General features: G+C 49.5%; 1 protein-coding gene across 2 annotated transcripts in view; it reads left to right on the forward strand.

Annotated features, from left to right (window-relative positions):
• Positions 1 to 21,758, forward strand: part of CSE1L (chromosome segregation 1 like) — a 458,899-nt gene that overhangs the window by 250,787 nt on the left and 186,354 nt on the right. For both annotated transcript variants that reach the window (XM_085619429.1, XM_085619430.1), the window contains exons 15-16: positions 1,004 to 1,140; positions 8,210 to 8,313. In XM_085619429.1, the coding sequence (XP_085475555.1) occupies positions 1,004 to 1,140; positions 8,210 to 8,313 (241 nt within the window). The remainder of the gene's footprint in view (positions 1 to 1,003; positions 1,141 to 8,209; positions 8,314 to 21,758) is intronic.

Here is a 21,758-nt window from a genome sequence, read left to right on the forward strand (position 1 = left end):
GTCACTGATATGACATACTGCAAAGAGACATTGGCGATATATACAGAAGAAATACCGCAGGCCTCTAGACTTAGGGACTTTTGGGAACCCTTTGCACAATACCTTAGGTCCACACAGGAAGATGATTGAAATATTCCACAGAATACCAATAGTGCCTGATCAGTGAGATCCTCCAGAATAGCTTTAAAAAGAATTATGGCGTGATAGAAGTGATGACACGGAATGGCTGCGGATAATACGCCATATGTCAAATGTGATAAGCAATGATATTGTTGATCGATAAATACGGTACAAATATTGCACTGTATGGACTATGCATGTACATGACAGTAAGACTTTTGAGATACGTGGTTGTATGTATAACGTGATGCTCTGCTGTGTACTTTTATTTTTGTATTTTCTCTGCTGACCAGAAAAATTAAATATTTATATAAAAAAAAAAGTTTGGATGTTACTGTGTCATGCTATATTTGGAATTATAGCACCTGTAATGCCATAGAGTAAACCGTGGCTGCTCATTTACAAAAAAACTTGGAGTTTCATTTGGCCCAAGGGAGCAGCTTAAATATATAACTGGAGCACAGTAGTTTAGTTAGCCCTGGGAAATTTCAAATACCTGTACAGAATAAATGCTTCTTAGTAACCAATGACTGAAGCAAGCATCTTCTTTACTTTTTTCTTAGTGCTTTTTCCATTGCTTGTCTCCTTATTATGTACATATCCACTATTCTGTTTTTTCCATCTGTGAACTTTTTTTTTTTTTTTACTTGAAGCATTTCTTTCTGTGCTAGTGTTTTATATTGTGTCACATTTCATCTTGTGGCCACTCCAGAGAAGTAGGGCCATCTTTTTAGGTGTATGTGAAGAAAGGTCTGATACATTAGAAGGAAAATAAATAAAAATGCAATTATATTGTACCAGAGACCTTCAGAAAGTGGCTGAGCGTCATCATGCCAGTGTTTCATTAAATACATTCTTTACTAACTTAACTTTTTTTTTTTAGATCCCTAAAGAGCAGCTACTGGTATCCATACCCCTCTTAATTAATTACCTCCAAGCAGAAAGTATAGTTGTACATACCTATGCAGCTCATGCACTTGAACGGTTGTTCACTATGAAGGGATCCAGCAACACTACCTTGTAAGTTTGTATCCTTTTGTTGTTAATGTTACTTTAAAGGGAAGAAAAAAATGTATAATGATAGATGGATGGAATACAGTTGTAACTCAGTTTGTAAACTTTATAAACTTTAGTTGCTTTTACACATGTATTATATGTAATACCTATTTATTGAGGCTAGCTGCTGGCCTCATCATTGTTTTAGTTGCCCCATAAAGTGTTGTGTAGAATTGTAATGCTTAATCCACACGCACAGTTTATAGTATGTTGGAATTTAAAGTGAGATCTGTTAGTCTGCCTGGTCTTTTTTCCTCTTTAGAGAGTGCATGAATAGCAGTCTAAAAGCAATATTAGACGGTTAATATCTTTATTCGGCTGTTGCCCTAAAACAGCACATCAGCTAAATTACTCTTTTGCAGAGTAGTTGTTACCCTCAACATGTTTGAAAGGTAATGGGGAATTGAAGGGAATGGTATTTGAATGTCAAACCTACACAAATCCTGCTTCACAAGATCTTTTGATTGTTTTGGCAGTATTTACCAAAGGTTGGTAATCAAGAGACTCCTCTTGGCTTCCTCGTGAAGTGGTTTTGGAAGTGGAATTGATAAAGGATGGTGTATGATAGAACATACGTTTGGGGGGGTAGGGCCCTATGCAAAATGTTTAGAGACACAAAATCCAGCAAAGTGAGATCTCTTTATAAGCCTCTAATTCTGAGCATGGTATTAAAACAAGAGAAAAGCATAAGAATGACCTTATTCCGATCATCTTTCACACCACTGTGGGTAAACCCAGATTTACGTCTGGGATGAAGGTCTTTGGAATGCGGAAGTAAGGTGGAGGGATACTCTATATTAAGGGATATGTTTGGATTCTTATAGGGTTTTGTTGCGGGGATTCTGCTCATGCACACAACTATGCACAGGAAACCAGGACCTCAGTGAATTGTGGTGTACCAAAAAACTCACCTCAGTACCCAGAACCACTATCCGACTAGCATCAGTGTCTCATTCGTTCTCCGTATCATCTCGAAGCTACCAATGATTAGACAACCCAGAACAATCGACTTAGAGTACTCACAGGAATGGTGGGAATCAAACACCTTTTCGTTATTATTCTCATATCGGTCTACAACAAGATTAATCGGAGACACGGAAAAGTTTAAAATGTTTATTTTTAACTACGTGCTCTAAGATGCAGTAGTTTGGCTAATATAAGCAGGCAAATGATTAAAAATAAAACCATCAGCATTGTTACAATACCATAGAAACTGAAGGGAGAAATCATATTACAAATGATTGTGGAAAACAAGTCCTATAATACATTGTGAACCACCCTCCCTTCGCTAGGAAACTAGTTTTATAAACTAATAGAAGGTCTCTAGGTTTGAATGGGGAACCCCATACCTCAAAGATCAGCTTAGGTGAATCACATCACAGGATCAGCACTGCTCTCTGTGTCTGGAAAGGTTTTCTCCAAGTGTCTGAATCATGCATGCAATAGCAATATTAAAGGCACCCGAGTTTCAGATATTTGCAGCTGTGTGCGTGTTGTGTCTAGAGCGTGGGCCGATCAACCTGAATTCAATCGCATACATTGTTATTTGACCTTGACGGCTTCTGCACACAGTGTTCAGACTAAGGTCGCGGTGCATGTCTAGGGATGTGAACAACAGACAGTTCTCGTGAAGAAAAAGCAAGCAGTTTTACTTGTAATAACAGATATCTGTAGTGTTGTGTGCAAAAAGCCTCAAAGGGGCAAGATGGCGTTTTAGCTTCTAAAGCGCTTATGCTAACATAGCAATGTGTGCACATAAAACCCCGTCTCCACTACAGTTTGAATTGATCAAGCATGAGTATGGACTGTTTCGGGGTGTGGGGGTATAAGCAATTTAGATATAATTTGATCTGGCTTACGGTGTTTCAATCCCAAATTAGTACTAGTTTTAAATGTGGTGGGGGTGCAATAGGTGTAGGCAAAAGATTGAGTATGACTTGTTCTAGTAGGACATCTAGCATACAATTGGAGAAAGACCAATTGCAGGATATGTGTTAGTCTTGCACTAAATTAGTCATTCAGTTGGAAAGCAAGAACTTTTATAAAATATTGTGTAGACAGCACTTGATCCCAGCAGTACTGCACATGATCAATGTGAAACATCCAGATACATTCTCCAGGTGCACATAAAACACTTCTGCTCTAAGGTAGAATGTGGGACAGCTTTTTACACATCGCCTCATGGGTCACCGGGAGCCAGAAGCAAGGTGCTCCGAAAGGGCTGCTTTTAGGACCCCTCAAAAGAAGTCTATCCATCTGAAAAGGCAACCTCATGTCACCTACACCCTTAATAGTACAACTTGAAATTATAACAAGATAGTGTAAAGAAGCACTCTCTATAGATTGGTATGCATTTTATACCTTTTAATAAAGGAAAAGCCAGTAAACCGTACATATTGGAATGTCAGTAAATTAATGATCTGGAGCCTGCTCGTGGGCTACTTGCCTAATGACTACCAGGAGTCGAGTTGCCCCAAAAGATTGTAGATCTCGAGCATCACAGACTGAGCCCTAGAATAGGAGTGTGATGCTTGGTATCAAACCAAGAGTAGTAATGTTTTAGTAGTTGAAATGTCATTGAGAGAAATCAGTGTGGCCTGAAGAGGAGTGGGTAATTTAAAGTTGTGGAAAAAGGAGGTACTTTAATGTTTTTTGACCCTAGTACCATATCTAGCTTTTTGATATACTCTCTATGGCATGGTTTTCGAAGCTAAATGTTTAAAAAAGTTAATAAGAATAAGCATTGGCAAAGCCAGTAGTCTTGCTTTTTTGACATATGACTTTGCCCATCCTGTATGCTGATGGTGTGCAACGTTATCCAGAATAAAAAAAAGAAGAGTACATTCATGTGGCATCTTTAGCAGCCATGTCAATGTGTAGGCATGTGAATGTGATGGCTATGAAATGGCACGAGTGCATTTTTTTTTTTTTATTGTTTTTATTTACCGTTTGAAGATTGGGGCGTCACTTGGATCAGTAAATAAAGTGAAATTTCTCTTAGTGGAAGCATTTATTGTAAGGCAGAGCGGCCTGGCAGCTACAGGGCCCTTAAAATGGTTTTTGAAAAAATAAAGGACTGCTTGGGTGGAAGGTTGTCAATGCAGGAGGAGAGGGGGTGGGGAAGGGGGGTTGATACTGGGTCCGTATGGAGGAGGACCAAAAATATTAAAGAGAAAAGCCATGAAGGAGAAAAAAAAAAAGCAGTGAACGAGCTTTTGGAGGTGGGGGCGTCACTTGTTTTGGAGAAGCAACACAAAGTACACATGGTGGGCAGGTAATTGAGCGACAACTCTAAAACACATACTCATGAAGTGCTCAAAGATTATTTTTATTTAAAGTAGTTTCCTGAAAGTGAGTTGTGGAAGAATACAAGTCTAATGGATGCTTCATGGGAGGTACAAACATGAGCAAAGCCATAGAATAAGATACCAATAAATTAGAGAGGCCACTGCAAATTTTTGTTTGGTTCACGAGAGGTTTTCGCCTGGTAGGCAACACCTAGTGCCTGAAAAAGGCATGGATGATCTCCACTATTACTTGGTAGCCTCTACTATCATCTCATGTGTGATTACCAAGCACACCATGCTTTATCATATGCACTACGCTAGGCAGAATCTTGTAACTTAAATGATTAAATTTGCAATCCCTTAACTTTGTGGCGTCACTCTGGAATTGCTTAAGTTCTGACCTTTAAACTGCCCTACCTGGAGATTTTAAAAGAAGACCAAATCCTTTACTCAATTTCTTTTATCATTTAGATGGGGCAGATTTTGCATCTCGTATGTAAAGAACTCTTGCAGCCTTCACTGTCATGCCCAGAAGGAATTGGCATCCTATAATTGGATGGAACTGTCCCCAAAACTTTTTCAAACTATTCCAACAATTAGAGATTTTTGGAGTATTCGGCTGGTGTTTCTTCTTATCAGAAACGTAACTCTCCCTTTGGACTTTACTTGACCCAGTCTGTGGTTCTTGCTTCTGAGCCCATGCTTAAAGCCAGTTTAGTTCACCTTTCTTGGAAAGTCTCTTTCCTCCTTGCCATCACTTGTGTGTTACTGAGATCAAGGTTCAACCTTGTGTACTATTCCCACAGCAAAAATAAACCTTTCACCTTTTTGCCCAAAAACCATTTCTGTTTTCTATATAGATTTGGATTTGTCACTGTACCTTTTTCTTATTTTTTCCCCAAAATCCTTCTTCCTGCAGAGAAGGGCCCAGGCTCACTCTCAAAGTGGAACCCTTTCATATATTAAATAGCCAAGATAGCTAGAAAATGTAAGCAATTCTTGGGTTTTTGGGTCCCAAATATACAGGTGTAAAGGAAACATCACAACATGCAACATTCGGCTAGTTTGCTGCATCTGACCAGGAGAACAGGAACTCTATCCCTTTTCAGAAACATCCCAATTGCTAAGCTTTGCAGAGCAACTACCTTTGAAATTATCCTCTTGCCATTAATACTAAGACTTTGATTCCAGAACAGTTGCCTAGTTTGACAAAGTATCTCTGGAAAAACAATTGCTTGAAAGGCAGTGCCCCTTCTGGGTGTCTACCGGTTTGTCTTTTGATTGTGTTCCTTGGTAGAGAACTACTAGAGATTGCTGTTCTGTTCCTTGTCCATGAATTTTGGGTGAAGATCTTATAATGGTTCATCAGATGTTATTTGTGATCTTAGCTTACATCAAAGCAATCTTCAATAAAATAACTAGCTCAACTTCTTGGGAACCCAGGAGAGTTGGTGTAGGTGGAACACCCTTCATTAAGATCCCAGTGCTTTATTCAAGCTCTGTGGAACTTCCAGTAAGCTCTGCCACTACACAGTGCATACACTTATTTATCGGTTAATCTCCACTGCTTATCTGAATGTTTTGCTTGAAAAAGTTGGAATGGTGAGCTGCTGCTTCAGTGTCTGCCGAATTGTTTTTTCAGAAGAAAAAAAAAGTGGTCACTTGTGAAGATTTTGGGGATACTGAATTTAGCAAGAAACATTTGGGTCTGTGGAGTCAAATATGATTTCTGTGACGGAATAGTAGGATAATGAGGAATTGGCTTTCTCTTCCTGTCCTTTTATCTGAAGACACTTTTGTAGGCCTGTTAAGAATTCTCTGTAGCTTTTGGATTTACATCTCTGGAAGCACTGAACCAAAACACACATTCTGTGATTTTTATACTGATTTGGATTAATGTTCCAGTTAGCTTCACAAGCTTGCTGGATGGAAGCACTCGGAGAATCTTCCTTAGTTAATAGAGCTAAAATAATTTAATTTCCTGGGCCACCACAATTAAACCTGGTGTACTTATAATTTAAGTATGCATCCCAGTGCGCTTTTATTTACATTTGAACAATAGTTGGAATGTCATCCAGTCCCTGAAAAACAAGTGAGCTGCTGCTACAGTTTCTTGATGTGTTGCACTGAGGGTTTTTGCTTTAGTCAAGCTTATGAATATCCACGTAAAAATGACAATATTGTCTGCTTTACATTTGATGTTGGATTTGTTCTCCTACTTTGTCATCCTTCCCAGCTTTGGGTGTTTCCTTCATAAATAGGGCACTGAAAGTGTTTGTATTTAACCTGTAATAAAGTGCATACCTGAGACAAGCTAGAAGACATCATACTTGTGACTTTCCAAAACTAGAGTCTGCTAGACATGTCCTATAGTTGTAAAGGAAGGATTTGATCCAATTTGCGTGGATCCAGGTTCTCCTACCCATAGACTCAGCCGTTGATAAGGATTAACAACTCTTGGTTGATTGTTTAGATCAGACAGGAGAGTGTTGCAGAGGGTCTGAAAGCCAAATTACTTCTACGAAACAAGTTGTTGTTTCATGCATATTTGTTTTTTTGCTTAGTTATATTTAACAATCTTCCACTAATATGGTTTAAGATCAGGTGCTAGTTAAACATCTTTTTTTCAGAAGAGGGGTCATTGAAGAGTGTACCTTCCATTCATATGGTTTTAGGTGTCTGGGACTGCAGTTGACTAGTATCTTCTGATCCCTCCATCTGCTTCTATATGCGGTCTATATCAGTTGGGGACGGATTGTGAGAGGGGAATGTGGGGTGTAATGTATGAATGGTGGTATAAATGATATGGTTTGTGGTTATTGATTTATTTATTTTTTTGGTTGGGGGTGGGGGGTGGGATGTGGGATGTGGAGGGGGGTTTATATAGCGCGAACTGGACCCGAAGGTATCAGAGCGATTTACATGAGCACCAGTTGCGTTAGACTGACGCATTCTTTTTCTTTTCATTTTTTGTTAATGGTTAGGCACGGGTAGAATAAGTGATTTGCCCAGAATTGCAGGATGTTGAGCATCCCTGCTGAGACTCTAACCTGGTTTCCCTGCTCCAAGGTGGACCACTCTAGCCGTTAGGCCATTGGTGCTTTGGACATTTTTGTGTTTTTCACACAGATCTTTTCTACTGTTTGTACATGTGTTGAGCTCCCTTTAGCAAGAGTTTCCTATAGGATCATGGCTTAATTTGGGATATTGAAGGTTCAGATGCTGTACTGGTTATTCCTCACTTTGACAACTCAACATTCGATGGATATTGCAGCATTTTTTACATTGGATGAATCTTTTGCCTCACTGTTTTTTTCACTACATCTGGTATGGCAGTAATATTTGTGTAAAGGTTGGGCAGCTTATTTTGAGGATAGTGCCTCCCTCGAAGGGAGAAAATTTGAGATGCTTTTTAATCTGAAAGTATTTGATTCTAGAGGATTTTCCTTATGGGAGTGGGAGTGATTTGTCACTGTACAGTAGACTGTAATTGACTGTTTGTAGTTAGTATGTTTCAGTCCCTTCTCATCTAAAGAGCAGGATATTAATATTTCGGAAAGTGTCAGAAGTTGTGTGGCCATTGGGCAATATGGGTATCAGAGCCTAATCAATTTAGTAAGTGCTTTTCAAAAATTCTAATTGTAGTGGGGACGTGGAAATGTGAAGCGCAATGCTTTGCCCGTCTTAAACATTCGAGATGCCTTGTATATTTATGTTTTACAGCTCTACTTTGTGTTCACTTTCAGGATTACATCGGCTGAAATGTTACCATTTGTGGAAATTCTGTTAACTAACCTATTTAAAGCAATTTCTTCACCTGGCTCCTCTGAAAATGAGTACATTATGAAAGGTAAAGGCATTGATTGCTCTCATGGTAGCTGTAAGTGATTTTGTTGCTACTAAAATTAAATCTCATATATGATTTTGAGGATTTTTGTTATTTAGATGATTGGGAGGTAGAAACGAGAGGCAGGCTTTTTTGCCCTAACAGTAAAAGAGCACAATTCTAATTTCTGAAACTTCGTTTTGACAGTAACTCTTATTTTTACTGGTCCTTGCAGACCAGTTAATGTTTAACTTTTGTTTACTATCTAGTTAAGTGTTATTGAAATAAATGCCTTCAATGGTGGTATGCCATTTTCTCTGTCGATTGCCCATCTCAGCACATCGCATTTCAGCCTACAGCCTTTAGGACCAAGTCATTTTGTTTGCAGCACCATCCCTTTTAAAATACCCTTTTGTTTCTCCAGGTCTCGTCGCCTCTCTCCCTCCACTATTGTCCCTTATTTTTTTTTTTTGATAACCAAATTTATTGTGTTTTGCAGCATAAAGGACAATATCAAGAAAGATATACAACAGTGCATTGAACATGGCATCAGTACCTGCAATCAGGAAGGTATCGACAAACGAATGTAAAACACCCCCCTTCGCCCCCCCAGCCCCCGTCCCCACCCTCTGCGCCCCCACCCCTCAAAGCAGTCCCCCCAGCCATTTCCCCCATATTTTGCGGAATTTTTTGGGGCAGCCCCGGGCAGCGTACAACGACCGCTCTTGGGCCGCACACCAATCTACCCCTCTACTCCAGGTAGCCCTTCTGGGCGGGTCTGGCTGCGACCATGCGGCTGCTATGTCCCTCTTAGCCACCATTAGGGCAGTAGTGAGGAAGTACTTGTCGTTACGGGACCCATCCATCCCGTCCGTGATGCCCAGCAGGGCCATTCTAGGCTCATGGGGGACCTCCCATCCCAGAACCTCCGCCAGGTCGGCTTCAATCGCTGCCCAGTATTCTGCCAGGCGGGGACAAGACCACACCATATGGAAAAAATCCGCCGGAGCCATCCCACAGCGGGCACAGGAGGCATCCACGCGGAGGCCCGCACGGTATAGGCGGTCCGAAGTCAGATAAGCGGTGTGGAGGTAGTAGAGCTGGATGAGTCGCGACCTAGCGGAGGTGGTAAGCGACCGAGGGGCCATAAGGGCGTCCCTCCAGTCCGCGTCATCTAGGGGTCCCACCCAGGCCTCCCATCGCTGTTTTAGTCCGCTCCAGTCTACCGGGGTATTGTTAATCAGGGATTTGTAAATGCGGGATATGCCCCCCTTCCCCAGACACCCTAACATCACCTGGGCTTCAGGCGGGCTATGGGAAGGCAATCTAGAGTCAAGAGGGACGTGGGTCCGGACCGCATGGCGCAATTGAAGGTAGCGATAAAATTGAGAAGGCTGCAGCGAGAAGCGGGCCTGAAGCTCCTGGAAGGAACACGTGTGGCTCCCACGCCATATATCGCCCAGAGTGGAGATCCCGAGAAGATCCCACTGCCGAAAGCCCACCAGTCCCACCACCTCCCGCAACCATGTCCCGTGCCAAAGCGGTGTGAGTTGCGTGTTCGTCCCCGACCACCAGGTGTGCCTCAAGGCCACGCGAGGAAAGGGGCCCGCACGACGCCGGGGAGCGACAGGGGAACCGCTGCTCCATAGAGCATGTTTTGGATAGAGGAGAACCCGAGGCAATGCACCTCGAGTCGATAAGCCGGATCGCCCCATCCACCCGAGAACCAGTCGTGGATCACCAGTAGCTGGGTGGCCAGATAGTAGAGATATAGGTTTGTCATGCTCAGGCCGCCGTCGTAGGAGGGGACTCTGCAGCGATCTAAGGCCAGCCGGGGCCTGCCGCCGCCCCAGAGAAATTTAGTCACCATCTTATCCAGTTCCCGGAACCACGGGCGCGGAAAGGGGCACGGAGTGTTTTGTAGCATGTATAGAAACTTGGGGAGGACCATCATTTTATAGAGGGCAACTCTCCCCAGCGGATTCAACGGGAGCGATTGCCACCGGAGCATATCTGATCTGGTCTTGTTGACTACAGGAGCCACATTGAGGGCCCAACAGAGTTCCGGAAGGAGGGTGACCCAGATCCCCAAGTATTTAAAGGAGAGTCTCCGGAGGGGAATATCCGATTGCCAGTCGAAGCAGTCCCGGGACGGGTGCAGCGGGACTAGAACGGACTTTTTAGGGTTCAGATGGAGACCCGATGCTTGGCCAAACCGGCGGAGAATCCGGTGGACCTGGGGTCCCGAGGTCGCTGGATCAGAGAGATAGAGGAGGACGTCGTCCGCGTAGAGGGCGATCTTATCAGGGGCCAGGCCTGGCCAATCCCATCCGCGAAGAGCGGGATCCGAGCGAATCAGTACCGCCAGGGGTTCCATGGCCAGAGCGAACAGGAGGGGCGAGAGCGGACATCCCTGACGCGTACCTCGACCGATGGGAAACGGGCGAGACAGAGCTCCATTGACCAAAACACGGGCTCGCGTACAGGACCGCAACCATGGCACGGAACCGGGGACCGAAACCCATGTGCTCAAGGACCTTACCCAAGTATGCCCACCCCACTGAGTCGAAGGCCTTTTCAAAGTCGACCAGCAGGAGGGCCAGATAGGGGGAAAGGCGGCCGCGGTGCGCCATCGCGAGTTGCAGGCGCCGCAGGCAGTGCCTGGTCCCCCGGTCCGGCATAAATCCGCATTGATCCGGGTGGACCAGAGAAGCAAGAGATGGGCGCAACCGCTGTGCGAGGACCGTGGCATAGATTTTGATTTCGGTGTTGATGAGGGATATTGGCCGGTAGTCCGAGCAGGACCGCGAGGGGGGCTGCGTCTTGGGGAGGACAACTATGGTCGCTGTGTCCGTTTCAGGCCGGAACGAGCCCGTCTCCACCACGTCCGCGAACAGGTCCCGAAGCCTCGGGGCCAGAGTCTCACGATAGTGAGCGTAGTACTCCTGAGGGAACCCGTCGGGTCCCGGGGTCTTCCCGGGCGCCAGGCAGCCGATCGCCTCCTCAATCTCCTGCAGCTCTATAGGTGAGTCGAGGCTCTCAGAGACCTCAGGCTGCAGCCGCTCAAGCATCGCCCCATTCGTCCCCAGCAACTCCTCTAGGGAGAGCGTGGACTTCCGGAGTCGGTACAGCCGGGAATAGTAGTCGGCGAACGCCTGGGCCATCGCCACCGAGGCTGTGTGGAGGCCCCCCGTCGAGTCCGCGATGGCCGGAATGATCCTACCTGCCCGGGGGTAAGTAGCCAGCCGGTGGAGAAGCGTGCCATTTTTGTCTCCCCAGCCGTATACCCGGGCCACCGAGGAGCGCCACAGAGTCTTTGCTGCCTCCAAGGAGTGTAAGCGAATCTCTTCCCGCAGGAAAGCCAGGCGACGAGACCGTGTGTTGTCGTCCAACCCCCCCAGGTTGCGCTCCAGGTCCAAGGCCTGAGCCTCGCAGTCCGCGAGCTTCTGAGATTGGGCCCGCCGTTGCCGTTGCAGATGCCCCTTAGCGGCGCCCCGAATAGTCACCTTGCCAGCCTCCCACAGGACGGCAGGGGAGGGGACAGAGCCCTCGTTGTGAGAGTATTAATCGGCTATCTCGCCCCCGACCACCTTCCGGAAAGCCTTGTCGTGGAGGAACCAGGCGTTCAAACGCCACATCGGACGGGCGGAGAGGGGGGGGGGGGGGCGGCCAAGAGCAAGGAGTACTGGTGAGTGGTCCGAGAGGCCCCTCGGGAGAATGCGCGCATCCTGCACCCCTGCGCAGTCGGTAGACGGTACAAAGATGAGGTCGATCCGGGCATGGGAGTGATGGGCCGCCGATGTGTGGGTGTATTGGCGAGCCTGCGGGTGCCAGATCCTCCATACATCGCAGAGGCCCTGAGATTCAGCCCAAGACGAGAGCTGCTTCGCGCGAGCGGCGCGGGCCGGGGATATCGGACCCGTCGAGTCCAGGTGGGGCGTGTAGACAGCGTTAAAATCCCCGCCGAGAATGAGGGAACCCGCCGGAAGCGTCGGGAGGAGGCCCGCGGTGTAGGAGAGGGCCGACGGCAGGAGGGATGGCGCCGCGTAAAGGGACGTCAGGGTGAGGGGTCGCCCCTCAAGAGTACCACACACCACCACTACCATGCCCTGGGGGTCCAAGTGCACCTGGGTCAGGACAAAGGGAAAGGACTTGCGGAGCAGAATAGCTACCCCCCGGGATCCCCTTGTAAAACCTGAGTGCCACACCCTGTCATAACCATAGCGGCCAAGAAAGGGACAGTTATTGCCCAAGAGGTGAGTCTCCTGGAGGAGGAGTACATCAATCTCCGCACGTTGCGTGTATTTGAGGACCGCCATGCGTTTGAAACGGTCCAGAAGACCATTGACGTTCCAGGATAATATGCGCATGGCGGCCCTAGGGACAGGAGGGTCAGCCATAGCCCAGGACAGAAAAGGGGGCCAGTGGAGGCGCGGCTAAGCAGGCCCCCAAAGAGGAAGGACAACGGGACATCGGGCCGGGGAGCAGGTCAAAGAGTACAAGATGCCGTGGTACAACAAATAAGGGGAGTCACCCCCCACCAACAAAGCCTCCCCAACGAGGAAGAAACAACCCCAAACCCCCACCCTATACTTCGAAAACAGAAGCATCTGTCGCCCGAACCAAATGGAAGAACCACCAAGCTAAAACGCTCGGGCTTGAGTGCTAGTGGACCCCTGGTACAATTGAAATCACGCCTGAATCATCTGCCCTGGCCAAGAGCGACACTGACAGCGGGGCATTCCAACCCCCAGCCCGGGCGTCCCCCACCCCCCCCCCCAAAGAAACATAGAGAGTCAAATGTTAGGGCTGCGAGAGAGGTCCGAAGTGTCCACCAACTCGGCCGGCTGGGTTGCAGGGCCTGTGAGCCGGGGGGACATGGCCCGCCGCCCGTCAGCCACGGGACTGGCGTGTGCGGCCGAGGAGGCCGAAGATGCTCTCGATCCCCGGCGCGGCCGTCCCCCAGAGCGCGTGGTGACCGCCTCCTCCGCCGTGCGCTCCCGGGGTAACGTGCGATGCCGCTGGCGGGTCTTCGATGTCCGGGGCCTCCCCTGTCCCCCCCCGTGCTCCCGTGGGCGATCCGCGCCCAGAGCGGTGCAGGGGGTGCTCCTCTGTCAACCAGGACCAGGCCGCACGTGGCGTATCGAAAAACAGTGTCTTATGCTGGAAGATGACCCGGAGGCGGGCCGAGAACTGGAGCTGGTACTGGAGGCCCAGGGAACGTAGCTTTTGTTTCACTTCAGTGTAGGAGCGGCGTAGCTCCTGGACCTCGCGAGTGTAGTCCGGGAAAACCATGATTTTGTGGTTCTGGTAGTGGAGGGTTTCCGTGCGCCGGGCCTCGCGGAGAATAGCGTCCCTGTCTCTGAAATTCAAGAGCTTGAGGATGAACGGCCGGGGGGGGCGCACCGGGGGGCCTGGGGGCCAGGGAGCGATGGGCTCTCTCCACCACGAACGAGGCAGATAAGCTGTCCGCCGGCATCCAGGATCGGAACCAGCGCTCCATAAAGTCGTCCGCCCGGCCCGATTCGACTCCCTCCGGGAATCCCACGAGGCGCAGGTTGCTGCGCCGAGCGCGGTTTTCTGCATCTTCGACCCGGCGGTGTAGCTCCTTAGAGTGGGTGGTCAGCTCCCGAACCTGGTCCTGTAACTGGCGGATGTCGTCCTCAGCAGTGGATATCCGGGATTCGGCTTCCGAGATGCGGGCGGTGGCATTCCGCAGATCCTGCCGGAGAAGCGCCACATCCACCTTGACCTCTCCCACCATGCCCTCGAGGGAAGCGCGGGATGAGTTGATGGCCTGCAGGATGGCAGCAAGGTCCGTAGCGGGGGTCGGGGCCAGTTCGCCCGTGGGGCTGGACCCCTTCTCAGAGGTCGTGAATTTGTCCATCCTGGTTTGGGTGGCCCCGGACGCCGGCTTCGTGGCTCTGTCCTTACCCATGTCTGGAGTGGCAGTCAGCTAAGCAGGGCAGCAGGGTGTGAGACACTCCTGCGGGATGTCAACGGGTGTTCGGGCTGACAGGGACTCCGCAGGAGGTATGGCCAGGGGGTCCCACGGCTGGAAATGGTCGGGCGCCACCAGCCCCCGCGGGCAAGCTCCGGCGGGCCACTCAGCAGGAAATCCAGTCCAGCCCTCGGCCACAGTCGCACCCACAGCCTCCCACCGACACTGCGAGGTCCAGCAGCGTGGAGCACGGTCCCAGGTCCCTGGAGAAACTTCCGAGAGTGCCTCAACCGATAGTCGCCAAGGCCGCAACTCCTGCGTGCAGCCCGCCTCTCCGAGGGTACTGTCGGCGCACTGCCCGATGTGGCAGCCGGTAATCTCAGGGGGCCGTCACCAACCCCCAGCCCCGGCCCTGCAGGGAGGTGCGTCACCCTCCGCCGCACACCGCAGCCAAGGCTAGGTCTCTCCGCTCCAGCCGAAATCACGGGGCACTCAGCCAAGCTTCAGGCCTCCTCCCGGTGGGTCCGCCGCCACCACGGCTCGTATGCAGCCCGAGACCGCGGGCTCCCAGGGCAACTCAGTTCAATCCTCCCCTGGGGGTTCGGGCAGCCGCACGCCCAGCACCCGGAGCGCCTTAGCCGAAAGGGGGGAGGAGGGGGGGGGGGAAGGGAGGCCGCACACACCCCGACCGCCGGCCTGCGGCCCGATCCCCACAGGCGGCTCCGCACCCACCAAGGCGTCCCCGCAGGCCGAAGAAACCAGGCCCGGGGTCCACGACGAGGGGGGGGGGGGGAAGGGGGGGAGCCGGCCCCTGACCGTCGACACCCGGCCCGATGGGGGGGCGTCCCCACCACCTCCAGTCCCCCAACAAATCAAGGAGCCCTGCTGGTGCGCTTCCCCGCTGCCGCACTCACCGCCTGTCATGCGGCGCAAATCGGATCCTCTGGACCAGCCCCGCACCTCCGCGGACTCCACAGGATGGCCTCAGCAAGGGGCCTCCGTTTCTCTCTCGGGGGGGCGCCGCAACCGCAGCAAAGACGCCTCCTGTAGGCCGCCGGCACATCAGGGCCCAGACAACTCGTGGGCGCCGCGGGCTGGAGTAGCAGCTCGCCCGCGCCCCAGGACCGGGACCACAGCCTCCCCCCAGCGGTCAGCCACAGAGACGCCGGGACGAGCGCCGAGGGGGCAGATTCGCTCCGGATCCACGCCAGGGAGAGCAGGATGGTTCCGGGCTTCAGCGCGCCCGGGAAAGCATCGGCCAGGGCAGCTGAGGACGGAGCAGGATGGATTGGCGGGGTCCGGCGCCCGGAGCTTCACCGCGGAGCGGCCATGCTGGTCAGGCGCCACCTAGCGCTGCCTTGGCCCTTATTTTTAAGGTAGCACCTCTTCTCTTTCGGACCTCATGTACATTCTTTTGGTTTTTTTACCTGGCTTGCTGTAGTCTAACACAATGTGGCACCTTTCTTAAACTTGCAATCAATTTAAACTTAAACTGTTGCTTTTCTATTTATGAGTGAGCCTTATCCAGGTTTTAAATCTACCGCTTTCAGGAGACCTCTATCGGGCATTGTTGCTTGGTGCATTTGAGCAAGACTCTTCGTTAAAGGTTTGTACCATTCCTGTTGCAGCGAGTGGGAACATGCATGCATTCTTCCCTGAACTCAGGTCAGGATATAAAGTTTCTTGTCACTGGTGACCCTCGAGCTCCTCCTGTGTTTTGTTTCTGCAGTAGACCAAATCCTATCAGGCAGATGTATGTTCTGACTTCAACACCAGAACTTCACTCGCGGAGCTAATTTTGCCCAGAGTCTGGTGGAGGAGGTGAGGGGTGCAGCTAGTTGAACCAATATACCAGTCACAAGAAGAAGCAAAGTAGGCACTTCAACAATGTCTAGATACATGACCTACATCTTCTTTAACCCCAAAAGCAAAAGATGATACTCTAGCACAGACGGGCATTTGCTATGTTGAGTCTGCTATAAGCCACAATAATCTTTAGTGGTCCCTGCATGACTAAAGGCACACCATGTCCAGGAGTATGTAAACACATTCTCCCTTCCTATACAGATCTTTTGGGAGCAGGGCTTGGCACTGGTCTCCACCTGGCTACTCTAAAATCAATCCCTTGAACCTGTCCTTCTCCGCTGGGCACGCAGATATTGATACGGATACACATCCAGACACTGGTACCAGAGCACTGCAAGGCCTGCAAACAACCAGTTGCTACCATTTGGTCATAGCCTCTACTTTTGAGGCAATGTCCCTCGAAGCCCAGGTGCTCCAACTGGAGAATGAGGGCATAGTTGCTCTAGGGGTGTGTAGGAAGCTGGCTGTTTACATATTGGACTAAAACGAGGTATACTGTGTAAAGAGTATAGGGAAACCCCAACTGACTTACAGATGCACAAATGATATCCCAAATGCTCTCTTTTTGGTTGTGTGCGCGATCAGTTAGGTGTATCAGAGGATAGTGCTAAGCATTTGGTGCACTCCGAGGCAATAAATGAGGCAGACGCTCAAGAATAAATCCGACACCAATTTAGAAAAGTCGTATTTGTATATACATTTTGATACCAAGAACTTAGTTATCAAATAAGTACTTTTGCAGTTATTGATTTTTACAGGTAAGTAAAAGTTCAATATCGTGCATCTTTATGCAGCAGGGCTTTCCTACGGGATAAAAGGCATATGTTGCATACAGTTTTGTGATCAGTTTCTGGGGGTCTCCTTCGGGACTTAAGTTTGTAACTTGGGCCACAATGGTCCTGGAGACAAGGGGGCACAGCCACTTTGTTGTAACCCCGGATGGGACGCTCTGGTGCAGAGTGAAAAGGTTGGTTGTCTGTCTCGCCGGTTGAGGCTGCAAAATCGGGACAGATGGCCCACTTAGGAGTTAGGTCTCTGCGGTGCTGACGTCCCTCGACCTCTTCTCGATGTTGGAGTCCGACTGGACTCTGTCTTTGTTTGTTGCAAGGGATCCGGTTGTTCCTGGTGTCCTCACATGGTAGGGGGACTGATCTGACCTTCAGGATCACAGAGTTCTCTTCCTGGGGTGCTGCTAAATCAAGCTGGCCGCAGAGCAGCAACTCGGTAGACCGTTGTAGGAAAGTGCCCCTTTTTGACTTGGTCACCCCCACTTTTTGACTGATAAATGATGTGTTTTCTACTGAAAATGCTTTGGGTTCCTGCTGATCAGGTCCCCAGTGCCAGAACTCTTTCCCAAAAATTTACAATTGGCAAAGCCTTTAGCACCCTCTAAGTCCCCAGTAAATGATACCCCTGGTGCCTAGGGCCTGAGGTACTAAAGAGTGCCCCTAAGTGCAGTAGCACGAATTGTGCCACCTTAAGGAACCCACCAAGCACATGCAGGGCTGCAATCGCAGGCTGCGTGTCTTGGTGCAGACAAAAGTGAAAACACAACTTCACACATCCCTATGCTATGTCCCCTACCACTGCATATAATATTAGTAAGTCACCGCTACAGCAGGCCAAACCACCCCAAGGCAGGGTTCTGAGTATTATATGGGAGGACATACTTGAATGAGCAGATGTGCCCTTGTGCTGGTCAGTCCTATTACTGCCAGTGCAAGTGGACAGGGAATCAATTTTAAAATGTGCTGGACACCGGTGAAAAGGAGTTCCCCAGCTACATGATGGCTTCACTGAAATCGGGATATTTGGCATCAAACAACTTGTATTGGTAAACCAACACTGATGCCAGTTTTGGATTTACTGATACATGCACCCAGAGGGCACGTTGGAGTTGCCCCTGAAAACTTACCGGCCTCTGGTGTCCTTGCTGACTGGTTTCTGCCAGCCTGCCACCTGAGATACTGTTTTGACCTCCTAGGGTGAGAGCCTTTTGCTCTCGGGAGACCCAGAACAAAACCCTGTCCGGAAAGAGGGTGCAACATCCCCTTCTCTCGTAGTTGATTTCCATGTATAGTCAAAAGCACTTGAGTAGTCCTGCCCACGTTTGGGGATCCGGACCACTTTTAGATAAATCATCTTCAGTGGATATTTTTCGCCTTTCTTCAGGAAGACCTGCAAAGACACTTAAGAGATTGACAATAATGCAGCCTAAATACATAGGCTACACTGGCCGCATCTTCATCCAGAAGTGAAGCCTTGCTTCGAGCACACCTCGGCCTTCTGGACAGGCAGCTGCCTGCCCGGAGCCGAGGTCGGCGCTGTTCCGGTGCCGTAAACTTGCCTCCCCGGCTCCAACTCTGCTTCCTACTTCGGAGTCGGAGCCCGTTGTGGTTGAGGCTGAGTCGGCGCCTTTGCGGCTCCGGAGGCTTGCCTCTCCGGCTCCGATGCCGTCCCCTTCTTCGGAAGCGGGGCTTGTTGTGGTGGATGTGGAATCTGCGCCAGATGGGGCCGAATCAGTACCAGATGGTGCAGAGTCTGCACCAGACGAGGCAGGGTCGGCGTCGACTGGAGTCATTTTGGCGCCAGGTTGTAGACGCTTCTCCCGAAGCTTCTGGGGAGAGTTTGGCGTCTCTTTCACGTTTGGCTATGCCGGATCTATCCTTGCCTGTGCCCCTTTAGAATTTGTGGACCCGGCAGGATCCCTGCCTCCTCAGGAGCCCCATCAGGAACCCCATTCGTCAAAGGGGCTTCCTTCCTTTGGGCATTGGTCGCACCCTCAGTGTATTGGTAGGCTTAGTTTACAACACTTGCCTACAGATGAGTTTTTGTCCCCTTCTCGGAGGGCTACCGAGGCCGGTGCGGCGTTTCTTAGAGTAGTCTTAGCCACTCTTATTCTAAACATGCAGCCCCTTCTGTCCCCTTGCCTGTGGACACTCGCCTTGGTGTCCTTCACCATGGGTCGGGGAATGTGGAGCCGCTTCTGCCCTTTGAAGCTTCTCTTTGACGCCCTTTTGGGCACCTGGTCTCAGCCGGCTTCCGGTGATCCGGTAGCTCGTTCTGTCTTGCACCGCCACCGACCTGCTCCACATGATCCAGTTTGCTCATTTGTTCACCCAGACGTGCAGGGGTTCGTTTTGCAAACCACATTTCCATTCTTGCCTCAAGTTAATGCTTCCTTCATCTTCTTCGTGATGGCGGTGACTTCCCTGAATTCACGATCGACTCAGCCTTGGATACTGATGATTCCTTAGGCCGAGCTATGGCTGGTTCGTTGCCTTGAGGCGCCATGCTTGGTTGCGGCATAGCGTCTTGCCGGAGAATATCCGGGAGCTACTTGTTGATATACCCTTTGATGGGGTTTTATTGTTTCATGCCCATGCCGAATCGGCTGTTCGGCGTCTCCTTGCGCCCTCCGCTTTAAGCCTATATTTCCCAGGTTTTCTTTTCGCATGGTTACCTTTTCATTTAGCATCTTTTCGATGCCTTGTGTGTTTTGAGCTGGCAATAAGCCTACTGTGGCAGTGTTCCACTGGTTGTTGTCTGGCCTCTGACTGTGGTTTGCCCTAAGAGTTGTTCTCCGTTGTTTGGGGTGTCCATACTCCAAGTGGGGTACTTGTATGCTATTATATAGCTCTGCTTTGTTATGTGGGCCTAGAGATCCTTTGGGATCTATGCGTGCCCTGGTGCTCTTATCTTGCCATTGTACGGTGTTCGATATTGTGACTTGGCGCAATAGTCTATACGTCATGGGTCGTCTTGCTTATATGCGTTGTTCTCCTTCTTGGGAGATTCTCATGGTGTTTTTCAAACTTAGAATGCGGATACCACCTGTCATTAATGCACTAGGTGTGCTCCTATACCACCCCTGTTGCATATATGTATGTGTATGTATGTGTATATATGTGTATGTATATATGTATGTATATGCATGTTACCTTGGGTACTCTTCTTCTGACATCTCCACCTCTCTTCGCAGCTACGAGGTCTGGTCCTATATCTCCATGAATCGGGGAGCTTTTTAGGGCTGCACTCTGGATTGCCCTTTGTCTACGCTGCAGGGTGTCTTTCAGTACACTTAGGTGCACTTCGTTGCTTTTCCTGCATCTTCAGTAATAGGGTCCCTTTTGCGTCCCACTACCTGGGGTGGTTCCACGGCTTACACTGCTCCCTTCTTGGTGTGCAGAAACTGACCGATATCGCTCTTTCTGGCCAAGGGTTTATTTTTACTCCCAGTCGGTGGATGTGGTCTACAAATCTCAGATTCTTTCCTACATTTATACGCCTATTGGTACTCAGGTGCCTATGCTGTCACTTCTGTCGGATGTGCCCCTCTCATTGGGTATCACCCTATCCTATGTCCGCTGTACCTGCGGGACAGCTCTTCTGATGTCAGTCGTTCTAGGGTCTGCACCCTACAACTGTATTTCATGAATTGGTTCTCACCTTACTCTCCAAGCTGCCTGGCTAGGCAGTCCTATGCCCTTTTTTTAGCTCCGCCACCTTGTTGTCTCTGTGGCTGTTGGCTCTGTGCATGTTTCAGTGATGGCCCGCATCAGCCTGCCCTGCTCACTTGGCGTGTTTCTTGTTCTCGCCTGTCCTTCTAGGACATTTTTCAGTTTCTACCTCTTGCCCTTCGGTTCCTGACGATAGCTTCGCCGGCCTTCCTTCCATGGTCTAGCCTGGTAGGCTCTGGTATGGTTGCATCGCTTCATGTTTTTCTTCAACCTTTGGTTGGTGTCCACATAGTGCGCCTTTACGCTGAGGGTGGTCCTTTTTCCTCCTTCGTTCAGGTCTTCCCCTCTCTCTCCTCCCTCTCTCTCCCCCCCCCCCCCTCTCTCCCCCCCTCTCCCCCCCCCTCTCTCTCTCTCTCCCCCTCCCCTCTCTTCCTCCCTCTCATATAGCTGGTGCCATTGCTACATCTAATACAGGTGTGGTGTACCACCATTATGGCATTCTTTATTGGAACGCCTTGCCTCCCGTTCTCTTTTGCTCTTCCGAGCTAGTTGGGTTGCTGTTTGGTTGTCCTGCCACAGCCTTAACCATTGGCCGTCACTCTGTTGCCGGCTTCGTGCCTGAGCACTTTCTGTTGTTCTATCGCAGACCCACCACCCCCCCTGGGAGTATGGCTATGGTATCTATTCTAAGTTAAGAAAGCTGCGGCTAGATGTCTCTATCAGATGTACGAGTTAGATACCTTCGGTAACGATGTATCTGGTAGAGACGTTGTCTAGCCGCAGATTCGTTAACGCCCACCCATCCTCTCCGCCCTGCGAGAACCTTGCCAGGTGGACTTCTCCTCTTGCCTTTCAGTTGCCATTGTTTTTTTTCAAGGGTGCTCACATAGTTGCGCCCCTTTCTGACTTACCATATGCGGCTGACTCCCTCCATGGGGCTATTTCCGGTAGGTGGTGCCTTTTCATTCACTGTCATCAGGAGATTCTTCTTCTTCTCCGGCTGTCTTCCCTCCTGCCCACCTTCTCCATTGACTAGAGGCTCTTGTCTCCTATATAGTCGTCTTCTTTGACGGTCTCTTCAGCTCTGTTTCACACTTGCATTGTTATAAGGGAAGATACATTCTTACAGTACACTGCAGTTCTTTCTGTGCTCCATCCTTGTTGAAAGGTACAGTTCTACATGGTGATACTAGTCACAGTTC

The sequence above is a fragment of the Triturus cristatus genome, chromosome 7 (genome assembly GCF_964204655.1).
Source record: "Triturus cristatus chromosome 7, aTriCri1.1, whole genome shotgun sequence".
In the NCBI taxonomy this organism is placed as follows: domain Eukaryota; kingdom Metazoa; phylum Chordata; class Amphibia; order Caudata; family Salamandridae; genus Triturus; species Triturus cristatus.